Source organism: Mastigoproctus giganteus, chromosome 14 (assembly GCF_048544385.1).
Source record: "Mastigoproctus giganteus isolate SK-2022 chromosome 14, ASM4854438v1, whole genome shotgun sequence".
Classification (NCBI taxonomy): Eukaryota; Metazoa; Arthropoda; class Arachnida; order Uropygi; family Thelyphonidae; genus Mastigoproctus; species Mastigoproctus giganteus.
In genome coordinates this window covers 79,567,470-79,585,953 of record NC_143588.1, presented here as the reverse complement: position 1 = coordinate 79,585,953, position 18,484 = coordinate 79,567,470, and the positions used below count along the sequence as shown (strand labels likewise).

Sequence of the window (18,484 nt, the reverse complement as noted above, 5' to 3'; positions counted from 1 at the left end):
TCCTAATAGCCGGCCTAGCCCTAGTTGCTTGCAGTGGAACAGCTATCTTTCCCGCTGCAAAAATTAATTCTTTATTTTTTTATAATTGTTGACCGGAATCGATTCGCTTCAAAACGTCTAATTTAATTTTCAAATTAAGTCTTTTTCTTACATTTATAGTCTTCGTACTGCGCCCAGACGTTGTTGCTTTTTCATTCCTTTCAGTCATTATTAGCTCTTCGAAAATGTAACTGCGTTGGTTGAATTAATTACGATACAATGTTCAAGTAAACTTTCCGTTACGCACGATGTCTAATACTCTACTGAGTGATGATTAGACTTCGGATAAATGCATATAACGCAAATATTACAAGCAATATACTTGATCATTTTTTAAAATGTTGATCTCGGAACTACGTAACAAGTCACTGTACTGAAACTAAATTAGCGTGCGAGAAAATTTCACTGAGCGTGGGAAAATTTCTCAAGTTGGCGTGGGAAACGTTTTAATGCTGTTTTGATATTCATTTTCAAGCTATCGACTCCATCAAATGAAACGATTTCGTTAATATGTCAAAAATGTAATCTGTAAAAGAGCGTTATAGTGATCTGTGACAGCATTATAGTCAGATACGGGTTATAATATACGAACAGCGTTATAGCGAATCAGCGTAAAGCGAACCGCGTTATAACGGGGGCCTGCTGTATAATAATCAATAGGAAAAATTATAATTGGTCCTTGACCTTCTGGAATGTCCATAAAGAATTTTAAAAATACCATTTAAATAACTTTTTAATTGTATACAATGTAAAAGATAATGAAAATAATTATGGAATTAAATGTTTATTGCATAAAACAGCAGTTCCCAAACTGTGCGCCGCGGAATATTTTAAATTTTCGAGGGAAACACAGAGGTAGTTCAGTTTCAACATTTCTTATTAAGTTGTTTGGACCTAACTACTAAACGGAACTGTTAGGTATTTCTTTTGGTCTGGGTGCACCTTGAAAAAATTACTGAGACACTAAGGGCGCCACGAACCGAGAAAGTTTGGGAACCTCTGACATAAAATACACAATGAAGAAATGACTGTTGCGGAAATATTTGAACAGTGTTGACTTTCTCTTTTCATCAATCAATTTCCGATAGCCGACAACAATCTTCTCTGGGCCCTGGCGAAATAAATATCGCAGAGAACCTCAAACCTTTTGCTTGAGGTTCTATGCGATATGAAAGATTTCATCTAATTCTTTTACCGTTATCTCCTTCGTGGTAACATTTTCATCAGGCTCATTTAAAAATTTGAATTTTTATGCAAGTGTGCATTGACTTTATTAGCAGGAGACAAACAAGTAACACGTCGTCTTCCGATGGTTGATGGAACACACCGAGGCGGGCAGCAGGCAAACGTTTGTTTATTGACCATACGACTCGCGGTAAGCTTAACGCGCGATTCAAATCTTTTTCAATTATTGCATAAAAAAAAAAAAAAAAAGATCGCGTTAACTGGAAATTTGCATCGTGAAAAGTGGTATAATTTTTCAATTACCGTTAACTGAAAATCGCGTTAATCAAACTCGCGTTATGCGAGGCCTGGCTGTATATTTAGAAAGAAAACTGCATATGTTTTATAGTTTAAACCAGGGTGTGAAACTGTAAGCATGCATGCATGTACACATACACACACACTAAATATATAGGCATCAACCTCCCCTAAGTGACAACTACTCGACAATTTCAGATCATATTAAATATCAATAACTCAAAAGATACCAATACAGGTATATAAATTGTCACAGCTTTAAATTACTATGGCATACTTTTGGCATGAACACCTTAATTTTTGGAAACAGCCAACAGTTATAATACATTTAAAGGTTATTAATATTTGCTAAGTCAAAATTGTGGAGCCCCTGTCACATTTAAAAAGTATTTCACATGTTTTAGGCACATTTTGTGCATCTACCACTCTCTCTCTCACATTATAAAAATAACTGCTAGCAAAATAACAATAACTGCTAGCAAAGGTTTCAAGGAGTACTGCTATGGTTAAAGTAAGAAGAAGAATGTGCTGTAGTAGGTATACATTTAACCATATAGTCAGTATTTCATGAAAAATTATGGCAGAAAATAAAATTTATTCTGACACTAGATTGGAATCTTGGAGTCATAATGCCATCTCCGAAAGGAAACCAAAATCCTATTTAAAATTAACATAAGATCAAATGTGCAAGACACTTTTTACATGAGCAAAGAGCTATAAAATTTTATGGTTATAGTTATAGTTTTATGGCTAATTAAAAAAAAACATCAATGAAATAAATGATGGTGGAAGAACACTAGAAGATAATAATTCATTGGTACTCTGTAAATTTAATGTAAATGTATGCCTACTGTGGCAATACTTTCCAGAACAGCAGTTTCAAACTCTTTGCAAAAGGAAACAGACACACCGGCATTCATACTATAATTTCTCAACTTTTCTAATTCTTACCTCAACCATAAATCCCATCCTTTCAAAAATTGGCCTATAACTTGGCCTATAATCTGGAAGAAATGAGATAAGCAGTACAGAAACCAACATTCAATCAAAGCTCTAGGAAAATATTTGTACCTTTGCCCATTCTTTCTGAAGTAGTAAGAAAGAATATATACCTCAGTGGGAACATGTACAAAAAAAAAAAAATAATAATAATAAATACATAAAATTGCTATCATAATTCCAAATAAGCAAATTATTTTATATTTTAAAGTTATAAATCTGGTCACAAAAAGTAGAATCAAATGAACGTCCACTCTGAAGCTGACATATCATCTTAATTTTGCAAATTCCAGTGCAAGGCTTAGACAAGTAATCACTGCGTCTATTGTAATACCTAGAGGAAAAGAGTAATTAACAACACTTTAATTTGGTGCTTTAACTCTTAAAACTATAAATATGATAAACAAAATTTTAAATATATGAACCATACATAATGAATTCTGCCATATTAACACATAGGGAAACTAGAAAATAAATGCTTTTTATCAAAAAATTTATAAGGAGTTGTAAATATAACATAACAATATATGTGCATGGAGTGTATGTATATTGTTATGTTATAAATTATGTTATTTGATTTATGTTCCAGAGGTCTACTTACTCATATTTTTGCATCTAATAAATTGGTCATCCAGACCTTTCTGTCAATTGTGTTGAAACTTTTGAATTTAATATTAAAATTAGGTTAAAAATTACCATTTTGATTTTAAAAACATCATTGGTGCACTTGTAAAATGAATATAATCTGATTTTATTAGTGTGGGTGAGGAGAATTCTGTGCATTAAAGTCTGCTTTCACACAGTTAAAATTGCAGACTGAGTGAATGCTGAATGGGAAGAAGGAAACAAAACTTTCTGTTGATACTTTGTACAATCAGGGTCAGAGGAAATTAAAATTCCACTGTAACTGTTTTATTACACAGTGCGGGAAACTGCATGCAACGATCATGAAGCAACTGGAATGACTGGTGGAAGGCTGCGACTGGTATATCGTTCAACGTTCTTGTTACAGCTCATTGAATGGCATCAATGTCATCAAAATAACAGCCTTTCAGTGGTGCCTTGGGCTTTGGGAACAAAAAAAAAAAGTCACAAGGAGCTAAGTCTTGTGAATACGGTGGGTGCGACAGTATGCAGACATTTTTACTAACCAAAAACTCCCAACAATGAGAGCCTTATGGCTTGGTGCATTGTTATGCAAGAGGAACCAACTGCTATCTTATCCAAATTGAGGCTGCATATGACTGATTCTCTGTAACAAACATTTCAGAACATCCAGATAGTAGGCAGCAGTAACACTTTGGCCACTGGGCACTAACCATTGTGCACAATTTCCTTGCTATCTTAGAAAGTGATAAGCATAGTTTTGATTTTTGACCTTTCTTGAACTTATTTTGGCTTTGGGAGAGAGTGTTGCCAATTTCTACTTCACACTTTGTTGCTTCATTGCAGAATCATACTGAAACACACCTCCTGTCACCTGTAATGATCGAATTCAGGAAATTGGGCTGCTTTCAGTGGCCTCAATGAGTTAGCATTAGCATTAGCATTAGTAGAGGCATTTGATGCAAGAAAGCAAGCTTATGCAGCATCAGCCAAAAAAAAAAAAAAAAAAAAACCACTTCCACTTCACCCCTCTGTTCGTTCAAAATACCTGTCCAGCTGAGCCTTAAACTTATTTAGGCTATCAACCTCCACCACAAGGGATGGAAGTCTGTTCCACCATCCAACCACCCGCTGGCTAAAGGCAAATTTCCGCACGTCTATCCTACATCTGTCTTTCCTCAATTTGAATTTATGCCCTCTCAGGTGATTATTCTGAGCTAGAGGAAGAATCCCATCAGCATTGAGCATGCTTAAACCATTCAAGGCTTTATACACCTCTATCAGATCACCTCGCTGGTGCCTAGTCTCCAGACACTGTAATTTGCAAAACTTAAGCCTTTCTTCGTAAGAGCACCCCTTTGTTCCATTCACTAATCTTGTTGCCCTTCTCTGTACTCGTTCCAGCAGCTCTACATCCTTCTTGAAATGAGGCCTCCAGACCTGTATACAGTACTCTAGGTGTGGCCTGACCATCGCCTTATACAATGGAATAATCACCTCCTTATCCCTGCTGGAAAAATTCCTGTATATCATTGACAATACTCCATGAGCTACTCTTGCAGCCCGTCTGCACTGCTCAGAGAACTTCATATCTGCCTGCACAACCACCCCCAAGTCCCTTTCATTCTCTACCACTGTCAGTGTTGTACCATAGAGTTGATACGTTGCTCTGGGGTTGCTGTTTCCCATGTGTAGTACTTTACATTTGTCAATGTTAAACTTCATTTGCCACCTCTCAGCCCATCTGCTCAACCTTTCCAGATCCTGTTGCAGAAGCATAGTGTCAGTAGTGTCCTTGACAACCCTGCCAACCTTTGTATCGTCTGCAAACTTCGACATTAATCCCGATATACCATCATCAATATCATTTATAAATACAGAAAACAATAATGGACCCAACACTGAGCCCTGAGGGACTCCACTAATAACATCAGTCCACGATGAGCAGTGTCCATTGATTACCACTCTCTGTCTTCTCCCCCTCAACCACCCCTTTATCCATAGCAGCAATTTGCCTCCAATGTCACACTGCTCCAATTTGTGTAGCAGTCTTGCATGTGCAACAGTATCAAAAGCCTTTCTAAGATCCAAGTATATAATATCAAAGTTATTCCCTGCATCCAGTTCTTTTGTGACTGCATCATAGTATCCAATCAAGTAGGTCAGGCAAGACTTCCCCTTAACAAAACCATGCTGTGTCTGAGCTATAACTGAAGTCTTGTCTAAATGATCCTGCAGTGCGTCTTTAACCAGTGCCTCCATTAATTTTCCTGGAACAGAAGTCAAGCTCACAGGTCTATAATTACTTGTGTCAGCCTTTGATCCTCCTTTGTGAATTGGGGTCACATTTGCACATTTCCAGTCTATGGGTACCTCCCCTGAGTCCAAGGAAGCTCTCATAATTATGGCTAAGGGTTTGCTTACTTCCTTTGCTGCCTCCTTTAATATAACTGGATAGATCCCATCCACCCCAGGTGCCTTTCTTGTGTTTATCTTCAACAGTTTCTCCTCCACTTTACTCCCAGTTATTTCAAGATTCTGTAACTTACTGCTAGAGTTGAATACACCTCTGGCATTCCCCTCGCTGAATAACTCCTCATTTGTGAATGTCGATGCAAAATATTCATTTAGTTTGTTAGTCACCTGAGCAGGATCATCAACACTTGACCCATCAATATCAAGTGGACCAATCTGATTCATCCCTTTCCTTCTAGAGTTTACATATGTAAAGAACTCTTTGCTGTTTTTCTTTGCATCCCTTGCCAAGGATTTCTCGTAATCTGCCTTCGCCTGCCTAACCTCCTTTGTAACTTGGTTGCATATCAACTTGTATCTATCATAGGCTTCTGTGTCATGTGTTAATTTGTAAGTATCCCATGCATTTTTCTTCTCTGCCATATGCCTCATTAGTTCATCTGACATCCATTTTGGCCTAAACCTTGAACAATATTTCTTAGTTGGTATGTAAAGCCTAGTAGCTTCCAAGATAAGTTCTTTGAAAGCTTCCCATTTTGAATTTGCTGTTGGTAACATCATCAGTTGGTCCCACTGTATAGAATTTAAATACTGTCTCAGTCCATCGTAGTCGCCTTTACGGAAGCAATAACCCTTCCCTTTACCCCTAATGGTAGTTACCTCTTTGAGTAAATCCCACTTCAGCACACTGTGATCACTGCCACCTAGTGGTTCATTTATCTGCAGATTCTTAATGCATGAAGAATCACTGCTGATAATCAAATCAAGAGTATTACTCCCTCTAGTTGCCTCCCGAACATGCTGATGTAGAAAACAATCATCCAATAAATCCACAAAAGCCCTGCTAGTGTGTGAGTATCCAGCCCCCAAATTCCAGTCAATATCTGGGAAATTAAAATCTCCCATTATAAGACACTCTGATTTACTGGCCCACTCTATTTCCCTGTACAGTTCCTTATTATACTCATCAGAGTCATTAGGCCTATAGCACACTCCTACTCTCAATTTTGATCTCCCAATGTTTATGTCACACCAAACTGACTCAACACTGCACTGTCCAGCGATGTCGACTGGCTTCACTTCCTTGGTTTTTATGTGTTTCTTAACTAATAGCATAACACCTCCCCCCTTCCTATCCTGTCTATCCTTTCTGTAGACGTTGTACTCCCCAAATTGCAGTTCCGCATCCCTTATATCTGTGTGACACCACGTCTCTGATATCCCAACAATATCTGCCTTCGATGTTTTGAGCAATACCTCAAATTCATCAAATTTATTTACTAAACTCCTGGCATTGGTGTACACGCAAGTATACCTGCACCTGTTTCTATTCTTAGCTACCCTAACACAACCCATGTGTTTACTTGTACCACAATGGCTCCCAGCAGTCTCTGAAATACCATGCATCTTGTTTTTCAGGCTTCTGCTCATTCTAATAGAAGCAGTGCAAGAATCTCTTTCACCTCTGCCAGTGGCTACTGTCAATCTATTGGTCTTTGTCTCCCCCCAAGCTAGCAGTTTTCCGACCCACCTAACACTGCCTCGATAGCATCAGCAAATATTCTTGCACCCTTTCTATTTAAGTGTATCCCATCCCTGTAGAAGCAATCTCTCCTGTTAACAAGTACAGTCCAGGCTGAAAAAAATTCTACCCCTTGAGCCTTGCACAATCTTTCCAGGGCCGAATTGATCGACAAGGCTCTCATCATATACTCCCTCCTATCGTGTCTGGGCAGAATTGCAGACACTTTCAAATTCAACCCTAATTCTCGGCTTTTGTTCAACAGTGACCTGTACTTGTTAAGTAATTCTGCCGGTCTCCTACTCTTAATATTATTAGTGCCAACATGTACAACTATACTATAATAATTAATGATAGACACCAGCCAGGAATTAAACTAAAAATTTACTATACAATGAAATAATATACAATGAAATATGATGCAAATAAAATAAAACACTGATTAAATTATAGTTAAAATATAGTTAAAAACAATAAAATTAATTAAAATAAACTAGGTTAAAAGCGATAAAACAATACAATCTGGAGCTTTCGGAGAACTGCCGTCTCCTTCTTCAACAGCATACTACCAGTGCTAAAACACATCCTTAAGTAGCCGGTCCATGGCACTCATGCACGTGATCATCAGACACATGATCTACATTCTCCATGCGCGTATCGGAAATGGAAGTGGCTCGGGAGCGTGTCAAACAGAAACGGTCATCCCTTCTGAGGACAACTGCCTCAAACAGGGGGTGTAAACGGATACCCCTGTCCCTATTAATAGTATTGTGACTGGATGAACCGATTCGCAAGCTCCCGAGCCACTTGCGTTCCCAAAATCCATGGGCGCGGTCGGTAATGACCGCGTCTTCAGGGGAGATCCGATGCTGCTTTTCCCAGAAATGCTCTGCCACAGCAGACCTCGCATAGTTAGCAGTCTTGATAGCGGTCGTGTGTTCCCCCAGACGGTCCTTTAAACGTCGGCCCGTTTCCCCCACATAACACTCCTCACAATCCGGGCACTTAATCTCGTAGACCACATTGCTAGTATGGTCCTGGGCTACGGGATCTTTAACTTGGGATATCACTGTGTGCAACCTCCGACCCGGAAGTTGCACACAGCGAGTCTGGCACTCCCGCAATGCCCGTACAATACGTTCTGAAAGGCCCGGATAGTAAGGAATGTATGCAGTAGCCACAGGGGCAGGCCACTCCCTACGATTGGACTCAACCCTATGAATATATTTGTCCAAGACCCTCTGGGGGTATCCACATTTCCTGAGGTCTGCCGTGACTTTGCAAATTTCTATTTCCTTTTCTTCAGGGGTACTACAGTGGGTCCCCACCCTATTCAACAATGCCCTGGCTACACTGTTCTTATGATGACAAGCCTGTGCTGAGCTATAATGAACAAATTGGCCACGGCACATAGGCTTTCTATAGATCGTTGTTTTTAATCTAGATCCATCTCTGCTCACCAAGACATCCAGAAACGGGAGGGACCCAGCTTCTTCCACCTCCGAGGTAAATTGTATAAATGTGGAAAAGCTGTTGAGCATATTGAGCACCTCATCTTCCTTTCCCTTTTTTAAAATAGTGAAGGTATCGTCCACATATCTCCTCCACTCGCGCATGGGGAAATTCAACTGATGAAACACCCTAGTTTCCAGTTCCCCCATTGCCAAATTGGCCACAATGGCACTGATGGGGGAACCCATGGCCGTGCCATGGACCTGCTTATACATAACTTTTTGAAACACCATGGTAGTGCTTGCGAGGCAAAATTCCACACCTTTACAAATATCATCAATGCTTAGTAAAGATCTAGCACTAAAGCAATCATCTCGTTCCAAGGCCGATCTTACACAATGCACCCCATGTTCAATGGGGATACATGTGAACAAGGATACCACATCAAACGAAATCATGAGTTCGTCTTCACCTATAGATTGGCTTCTTATAAAGTTCACAAATTCCTTGCTGTTTCTGATTACTAAACTGGAGCGTCCCACTATAGGAGAGATGACTCCAGCTAAAAATCCAGATAAAGCATAAGTGGGACTACCCACAAATGATACTATAGGTCTCAACGGAATGCCCACCTTGTGCGTCTTTGGGAGGCCATAAAACCGAGGTAATCGACAACCTGAGGCATGAAGAGACCAATAAACTTCTTTGGTTATTTTACCAGCCTTATGCCATCCCTGTATAATGTTGTTGACTTGTCTCTCCAAACCAGCTAACGGATTTCGATGGGTAACTTTATATATGTTGCTGTCCTGTAAAAGATCCAGAGCTTTTGCACAATAATCATCCTTATTCAGTACCACTGTGGATCTGCCTTTGTCGGCAGGTAACATTATGATATCCTCATCTTTTCTGAGTTGTCTTAATGCTCTTTCATGTTTATGACTGAGATTAGAATGTGCTGTCCTGGTCTGACTCAAAATAGCCGCAACCCTAACCCGTATCTCATCAGCTTGGGTAACAGGTAACTTGTTGATGGCTTTTTCCACTCCCATAGCTATCTCTGCAATGGGAGGTCTGGCAGGAACCAAAGCAAACTTTGGACCCAGGCTCAATACTTCCTCCTGTTCTCTAGTAAATTGTTTGCCACTAAGATTATGAATAAAGTTGCCAGTATCCCTGTTACGCACCACCACGGATTCCTCTAACAATCTATTAAATTTGTTGATTTGCCTGCGCTTGTAAACCCCTGAAGACGCGGTCATTACCGACCGCGCCCATGGATTTTGGGAACGCAAGTGGCTCGGGAGCTTGCGAATCGGTTCATCCAGTCACAATACTATTAATAGGGACAGGGGGATCCGTTTACACCCCCTGTTTGAGGCAGTTGTCCTCAGAAGGGATGACCGTTTCTGTTTGACACGCTCCCGAGCCACTTCCATTTCCGATACGCGCATGGAGAATGTAGATCATGTGTCTGATGATCACGTGCATGAGTGCCATGGACCGGCTACTTAAGGATGTGTTTTAGCACTGGTAGTATGCTGTTGAAGAAGGAGACGGCAGTTCTCCGAAAGCTCCAGATTGTATTGTTTTATCGCTTTTAACCTAGTTTATTTTAATTAATTTTATTGTTTTTAACTATATTTTAACTATAATTTAATCAGTGTTTTATTTTATTTGCATCATATTTCATTGTATATTATTTCATTGTATAGTAAATTTTTAGTTTAATTCCTGGCTGGTGTCTATCATTAATTATTATAGTATGGAAATTCCCAGCCCCATAGGCCTGTTTCAAGATGTACAACTATATCACCCTTTGTGCCCTTAAAAGATGATATTCGCTCTACAACGTCATCAACCTTTGCCCCTGGCAGACATACCCTGGTCCTGTTCCACCTATCTTTTTTACAAAGCATGTTCCCCGTTTCCCTGACAATAGAGTCACCAACAACTACTAGTTCCTTCGGGACCAGCGCATTCTGCCTTGGGGGTTGTCTCTGTGTCACGCGATGCCCAAGTGCAAGCTCTGGCGTTGATGTGGGCAGCTGAGAGCTTGATGGGCCCCTCAATTTAGTTTCTTCGAGGTCATGCACCCTGTCCTTCAAGCTCTCATATAGGCCCAAAAGAACGCCGAGTTGTTGCCTGATATCGATACACTCCTTGCATCGCGCACACACAAAGACATCCCCCTTGGCAGTATCATGTTCCGTACCCGATTGCTCTGCAAACATCAAGCAAACAGTGCATTTTATAAGGCTGTGAGTCAGAGGACAACTGCCCCCCTCAGTTCTGCTCTGAGCCACAGCACTTCCATTAGCTTGAGCCTTTTGCTTTGCTGCTCTGGTCTGAGTCATGATTCTATTAATTTATTAATTAATTATGTTATGTTATTAATTATATTACGTTTGTAATCTAAGTCGTTATATGTATTTATTTAAACGTACAATTTAACTGCTAACGAAGTTCAACTAACGCTATCTAGTACGTTATATAACCTACGGTATATCTAGTACGGTATCACAATGGCGGGAAAGTTAATAACGGTAGCGGTAGTTACGAAAACGTGGAAACCCTTACCGATACTTACCGCAGAGAACCCTTACCGAGTTCTCTGCAGTGTTCAACTAGCAACTGTTTCTGACCATCTGTTAATGAATGTAGAACAAACTGCACACAGACCTTCATTTTCTTCAAATCCTGGTTATTATTTATCAAATAGTTTCCTTATTAATGCACAAATTTTCAGAAATCATTCGGAGCATTGCACATTGGTCATTGATAATGATTTCCTGCACCTTTTCAATCAACTCTGGTGTTTGAATCGTTTTTCCTAGGCCCAGATGTTCATCTTCCAGTTTCTCTTCCATGGGCGAAACATTTATGCCACTTAAACACGAGACAGACAATTCTTTCCATACATTTGCTTCTTCATTTGAAATATTTCCGAGGCACTTTTACCGAGTCAAACACAAAACTTGATGTTTACTCTTTGTTCCATTGTCCCTCCACAACACAGACATAGAAGAAATGTGGAGTACAGCTCTCACTACTTTCTAAAATGGCACCTTGATGAACAATCACTCTTTCATTTCATACTTACTTCTAGTAGATGGAGCACCAGCACTCGTCTCATAACATTAGTCTCATTTTCCAATTGCTGCACTGTGTATTATACTAACACAACATTGTCTATGCACTTTTTGTGGCAGCATACAGGTTTGACCGTGCAATGTGTATAAATACCAGTGTCTGCATGTTACCCAGGATCACAGCCCATAAAAACATTTCTTTCCAAAATAAAACTGGTTTGTTGGAAAATTGGAATAATAAAACAATTTTTATGATTCATACCTGAAGCCATTTTATTCGTGAAGCAACCTTATATAGCATTACTAAAATAACCTCTCTCAATCAACCATAAAGTAAACCTCTCTAAATAAACCACAAAGACAGAAAATTATTATCATCTAGAAGGAGAAAAGAAAACAAAAGCTTCTCACAAATACATGCTATGCATTTGGAATAACATAACTTAAAAATGTAAGAATGCACCAAGTGAAATGACAATGTTTATTAAATTTTGTGTCAAATGCATTCAGAGTATTGCAAATGCTCACAGGCTTAATTAAAAACAGTAATTGCAGTTGGTAGCAATAAATGCACTATCTGGTATCACATTTTATAAATGAAAAAATATCCAAATAAGACAGTAATATTAGAAAATATATAATCTATTTATCCTATTTAATATACCTGTAAAACTGTTGAAACAAGTTATCATCACTTAAAAATGACTTCAAAAGATTATTCCAGTCAACTGGGAGAAGGGATGTCATATTGTAGGCTTGGCTTACTTTATACAAGAGTCTCCAAACTGGTTTATTTGTAAGGTTGGCTTCTGTTAGGTTCATATAATATGTTTCATGATCCAGTACAATCTATGAAAAAAAAATATAAATAAATACTAATGTAATAAAATACGGTGAAACCTATAAACTGGGCACTATGTTAGTTGGCCACAAATTTTTGTGAAGAAAAAATACCTATTAATTTATATACATCGAAACCCAAAACCTTGCCCACACTTCACTGGAATTACAGCTGTATAATCTGAACCCATCCTATGGTTTTATCTATTCAAATGGTCTATAAGCCTAAACCTATAGGTTGTATCAAAAAAAAAAAAAAAAAAATTTTTTTTTTGCATCGTAATCCAGTATATATGGAATTTTTTTAAAAATAAAAAAATAAACAAAATATTCTTTGTTTTTGTTATAAAAAGGAATGACTCTGGAATCAGAGAATTCCCGAATTTGCTTGTTGTGAACATATTCTTTGTTGTCAAGATAAACTTGAAGTTGTAGCCCTAACTTCAGTAACCGAGTACAGTTGAGTTTATTTTAAAATTCCAACTAAAAATGAAGTGGTTATATTAAACTTTATTGCAAGAATGGCAATAATATTTTGCAGACAGCATTATCACAGCCCTAAGAGCATATCAAGGACAGAAAAATGTCTCAAGGCCTTCTTGTTCAAGAAGAATTGTATTAAATACTGTGAGGCATTTTGAAGAATGCTGCCTGACTCCTAAGCCTAAAAGTAGTGATGTATCGACCAAGTTTGCAGATGATACGAAGGTTCGCAGGGTTGTAAAGGACACTAATGACAGTACGCTGCTGCAACAGGATCTAGAAAAGTTAAGCAGATGGGCTGAGAGGTGGCAAATGAGTTTTAACATTGACAAATGTAAAGTACTACATATGGGAAGCAGTAACCCCAGAGTAACGTATCAACTCTGTGGTACTACACTGACAGTGGTACAGAATGAAAAGGACCCGGGGGTAATTGTGCAGGCAGATATGAAGTTTTCTGAGCGGTGTAGACGGTCTGCAAGAGTAGCTCATGGTGTCTTGTCAATGATATACAGCAGTGGTGGCCAACTTAATTTGTGATGCGATCTACTTTTTTTCTTCAACATGTGCCGCGATCTACCATTTCAAGAATTTCATTGCACATGGTTAAAAAAGTTAATCAACACACATTGAAAAATGTTGTTTATAAATTTTAAAATTAAATACAGTTCACAATTCTTATTTTAAATTCATACGTGGAAGAATATTTGCTGATGCTATCGAGGCAGTGTTAGGTGGGTCAGAAAACTGCTAGATTGGGGGGGGGGTGGATTCACAGACTAAAAGATTAATGGTAGCCGCAGGCAGAGGCAAAAGTGATTCTTGCACTGCTTCTATTGTAATGAGCAGCAGCCTAGAGAGCAAGTTGCTGGGGACTTCAAGAGCTGCTGGGAGTCGTCATGGAACAAGTAAATACATGGGCTGTGTAAGAACAAGTGCATGTACAGTGGATTCTGGTTATTTGGGCCACCAGTTAATCGGGGTAGCAGTTTATTTCGGGCAAATCATAAAAAACAGAACCCAATAGAGAAAATAGCCAGGGTTTACTTTGCTTAATTGGGACAATGTGCTGTTTAATCGGGGCAGGAGACCGCAGCACTGGACATTACCCTACGATTGCCTCCAACCATACCACATGGTATGGTCGGATTTCTGAAGGTCACAACCATAAAACAATAAAAACAATTAGCTGTCACCTGTTTATTGGGCTTTTCTGTTAGTGCAATCTATCAAAAAAGGATAGTAAACTCAATCTTATTGAATTTGCGGTAATATCGATAGCTGGAATTCTGTGGGTTATTATGCTGAAATGTGTTTACACTTCCATGAAATCTTCAATCATATAAAAAAATTAATTTTCAGAATCTTCTCTTCATTCCTGTTTTTGAAGCTTTGTAATTTGTTACTCCGTTTTCACTTGCGCGTATCGTGTTACTTGCAATTTGTGTGGTGCCTCCGTAGCCTCGAACCCCAGTCTAACCAAGAAGTGTGTAGCACACACACACTTCTTGATTAGACTGGGGTTCGAGCCCGTGACCACCAAATATGGAGGATGCGGAAAGGTCAGGAAATGACACCGAATATCTCCGGAGAATTATGGCCTTAGTTGCTAATGCTCCTAAAAACCAAATAACAACAACAATTTGTGTGTGCTGTGTTCTTTGTTACTGATTGCTTATCTTTTTACTGTTTTAAATTTTAACCCCACCCACAAATGCCAGTGAACAGAAATGTCAACTAGTTAGTATGTACATATTACAGAACGTATTAATTATTCTGATTATCACGTATATTCTTCAGATTTTCACGTATCATTTAATTTTTTAATTAGTAAGGTAATAAAGGATAAATTTGTGCTTAATATATCTTTACTTTTATAGCCTGTGGATAATATTATTCCTATTTTCGTTAATTAGAATCGCTGTTTAATAGAATTAAAATTCAATTCACAAACGTGATCACAATGACCAGTGCTCACTACACATCGTATTGTTATTGTTATTTGGTTTTTAGGAGCATTAACAACTAAGGCCATATTGCTCCGGGAATATGCGGTGGTCATTCCCTGACCTTTCCGCATCCTCCGTATTTGGTGGTGACGGGCTCGAACCCCGGTCTAATCAAGAATCGTGTGCTACGCGCTACTGCCCCTTCCCACCTGGCTACGGAGCTGCCCTACACATCATATAGTGAATGATACTTTAATATGGTGACCCCATTGTAACATGATTTGATTGAACAGTGAACCAATTGTAAAGTGGGGATCCATTGTATTTTTAACTTTTTTTTTTTACATGAAACTTTGGATAATTGGGGCAGCCGCTTAATCAGGCCAAAATTCACCAGTCCCGATGTGTCCCAAATAACCGGAATCGACTGTATACTCGTATGTACAGTATACCGTGTACACTAATGCTAGAAGTATACTAAATAAAATTGATGGATTTGAAGTGCTGATCAAGACATCAAAAGCAGATATTGTTGGGATATCAGAGACATAGTGTCACACAGATATAAGCAGTGCAGAATTGGAATTTGGGGAGTACAATATGTACAGAAAGGACAGACAGGGTAAGAAGGGAGGAGGGGTTATGCTGTTAGTTAAGATACACAAAATCTAAGGAAGTGCATCCAGTTGATATGGGTGGACAGTGCAATGTTGAGTCTGTTTGGTGTGACATAAACACTGGGAAAGGGAAATTGAGAGTGTTATAGGCCTAATGACTGATGAGTACAATGAACAGTTGTTGAGAGAAATAGAATGAGCCAGTAAATCAGAATGTCTTGTAATGGGGGATTTTAACTTTCCAGATATTGACTGGAATTTGTGGGTTGGTCACTCGCATGCTAGCAAGACTTTTGTGAATTTATTGGAGGATTGTTTTTTACAGCAACATGTTCGAGGGGCAACCAGAGGGAGTAATACCCTTGATCTGATTATCAGCAGTGATTATTCATGCATTAAGAAATTGCAGATAAAGAAACCACTAGGTGACAGTGATCACAGTGTACTTTTTTCTTTTTTTTTTGTTAGTTGTTGGCGCATCAGCTTCTGTGGCCATAATGCACCTCCCAAAGTTTTTGCATTTTACTCTGATCCAAGCCCGAGGTGGGATTCAAACCCACGACCTTTGGATTGCCAGGCAGGCACTTTACCCACCTGGCCAGCCCGGTCTGCTCAGTGTACTGATGTGGGAGTTACTTATAGATATAATTACCATCAAGGGTAAAGGGGGAAGGGGTTTTGTTTTCGTAAAGGTGACTACAGTGGTCTCAGACAGTTTTTAAATTCTATACAGTGGGATCAACTGATGATGTTACCAATGGTGAATTCTAAATTGGAAACCTTGAGGGACTTAATCTTGGAGGCTACTAGGCTTTTCATACCAACTAAGAAATACTGTTCAAGGTTCAGGCCTAAATGGATGGCGGATGAATTAATGAAGCTTGTGGCAGAGAAGAAAAATGCATGGGATGCATATAAATTATCAGGCTACACAGTTTGTTTGTTTGTTTGTTATTTGGTTTTTAGGAGCATTAGCAACTAAGGCCATATTGCTCCGGGAATATGCAGTGGTCATTCCCTTGACCTTTCCGCATCCTCCGTATTTGGTGGTGACAGGCTCGAACCCCGGTCTAATCAAGAAGCGTGTGCTACGCACTGCTGCTCCTTCCCACCTGGCTACGGAGGCGCCCAGGCGACACAGAAGCCTATGGCAGATATAAGCTAATCTGTAATCAAATTACAAAGGAGGTTAGATAGGCAAAGGCAGATTACGAGAAATCTTTGGCAAAGGACGCAAAGAAAAACAGCAAAGAGTTCTTTACTTATGTAAACTCTAGAAGGAAGGAGATGAATCAGATTGGTCCACTTAACATAGATGGGTTGACTATTGATGATCATTTTTGACATGTATATGTCAAAAAAAAATTTTGATGCCCTCCTGAACTGTCGCCTGTAAGTGACGCTTATCCCGCCTACCTACTTGCTTGTGGTGGCCCTGACTGTGTTTTACAGAGATTTCACTTCAACTCTTTCTTTGAAGGATGCAATCCACCAAGAGATAGTGAACATTCTATTATAAATTTTGAAGACAGCCACAGAAAGACAATGCTCCATCTTGATTGCTTATTAGAAAATAATTGTGAGCACATGGAGATTTTGCCGACCGGGCTAGCTGGGTGAGTAAAGTGCCTGGCAACCCAAAGGTTGCGGGTTCAAATCCTGCCTCGGGCTTGGATCAGAGTAGTGCAAAAAAAACCTTGGGAGGTGCATTTTGGCCACAGAAGCCGATGCACCAACAACTAACAAAAAAAAAAAAAAAAAAAAAAAAAAATGGAGATTTTATCATCAATAAAGATTGGTGAAAAAATTATCTTTGTATTATTTTTTATAAATTAATCACTTTGTGCACTACTGGTGGCCAAATTCAAACTAACTTTTTATTGTTAAAAGAATCCCACATATACTGATTACAACACATACACACAAACATTTTTCGATTCAACTATAGTTTTTGGATTAGTAATTCTTAAAAGTGGGAACGGATGTTATAGCTACCCTGCATTTAATTTCAATCATCAAATCAATAAAACATGCAAACAAACAGTTGACTACAAAATGAATTAAAAACTTGAATTTTTGGTTCCTGTTTTCTGCCTAAATGAATGCATTATAGTAAATTTCAGTTCACATGAATAAAATTCATTCAAGCAACAGATATATAAAATTTATCTGTTGCCTGAATGGTCTTCACTAAGCTGAATATCTTATATATTAAAAGTATTTGAAAAATTTTTAAATTTTTATTTGAGAAGAACAGCATGCTATTCAAATATAGCAGATTTGATATTGTATTCACAGTATCAAATTAAGATAATTTTTTATAGCTCAAAAATAATGGAAATAATATGGATGTAATAGTATTTGAGCCCACATTCTCAAAGTGCAGTTGTATGTGGCTTGTATGCATGCTTGTGAAATGGTTTGTTCTTTCACAAAAAGATTTTTATTACCTGGCAAAAATTTCACACTTTAGAGCATCATACATACATCAAATTAAAGTTGATTAATTATATACAGGTAGTTCTCGACTTTGAGTTAATTCGTTCCTAGCGTGCGCTCGTAAAGTGGGAATTATTTCCCATAGACATAAGGTTAAAAATAGGGGTTACGTTCTCAACAATGAAATTAGTTAGCTAATTAGTTTATGTTTAAACAATGATTGATTTATCGAAAGAAATGAAAACTTAGCCTGTAAAATCAAACAAATTATAATAATAGAGAAATTATTTACCACTTACAAATGTTAAAGAATGTTTATTCTTCATCATCATTAACTAAATATACACTCGTTGATCACTCATTATTGGCTCGGCACTCGTTGGTTTATTGCACAAGGAGTCGTCTTCTTCAGAAATGTTTCAAGAGGCATTTGTTTCCAAGATAATCTTCTCATTTAATTATAAATTTCACGATTGCATGCATAAGCAT

General features: G+C 38.4%; 1 protein-coding gene across 1 annotated transcript in view; it reads right to left on the bottom strand.

The window, feature by feature from the left end:
• Positions 1-2,718: 2,718 nt before the first annotated feature.
• LOC150075281 (sphingomyelin phosphodiesterase-like) overlaps positions 2,719-18,484 on the bottom strand; it is a 127,938-nt gene continuing 112,172 nt past the window's right edge. The window contains exons 12-13 of the mRNA XM_090388430.1: positions 12,332-12,516; positions 2,719-2,854 (exon numbers count right to left, since the gene is read on the bottom strand). Of these exons, the coding sequence (XP_090244556.1) occupies positions 2,719-2,854; positions 12,332-12,516 (321 nt within the window). The remainder of the gene's footprint in view (positions 2,855-12,331; positions 12,517-18,484) is intronic.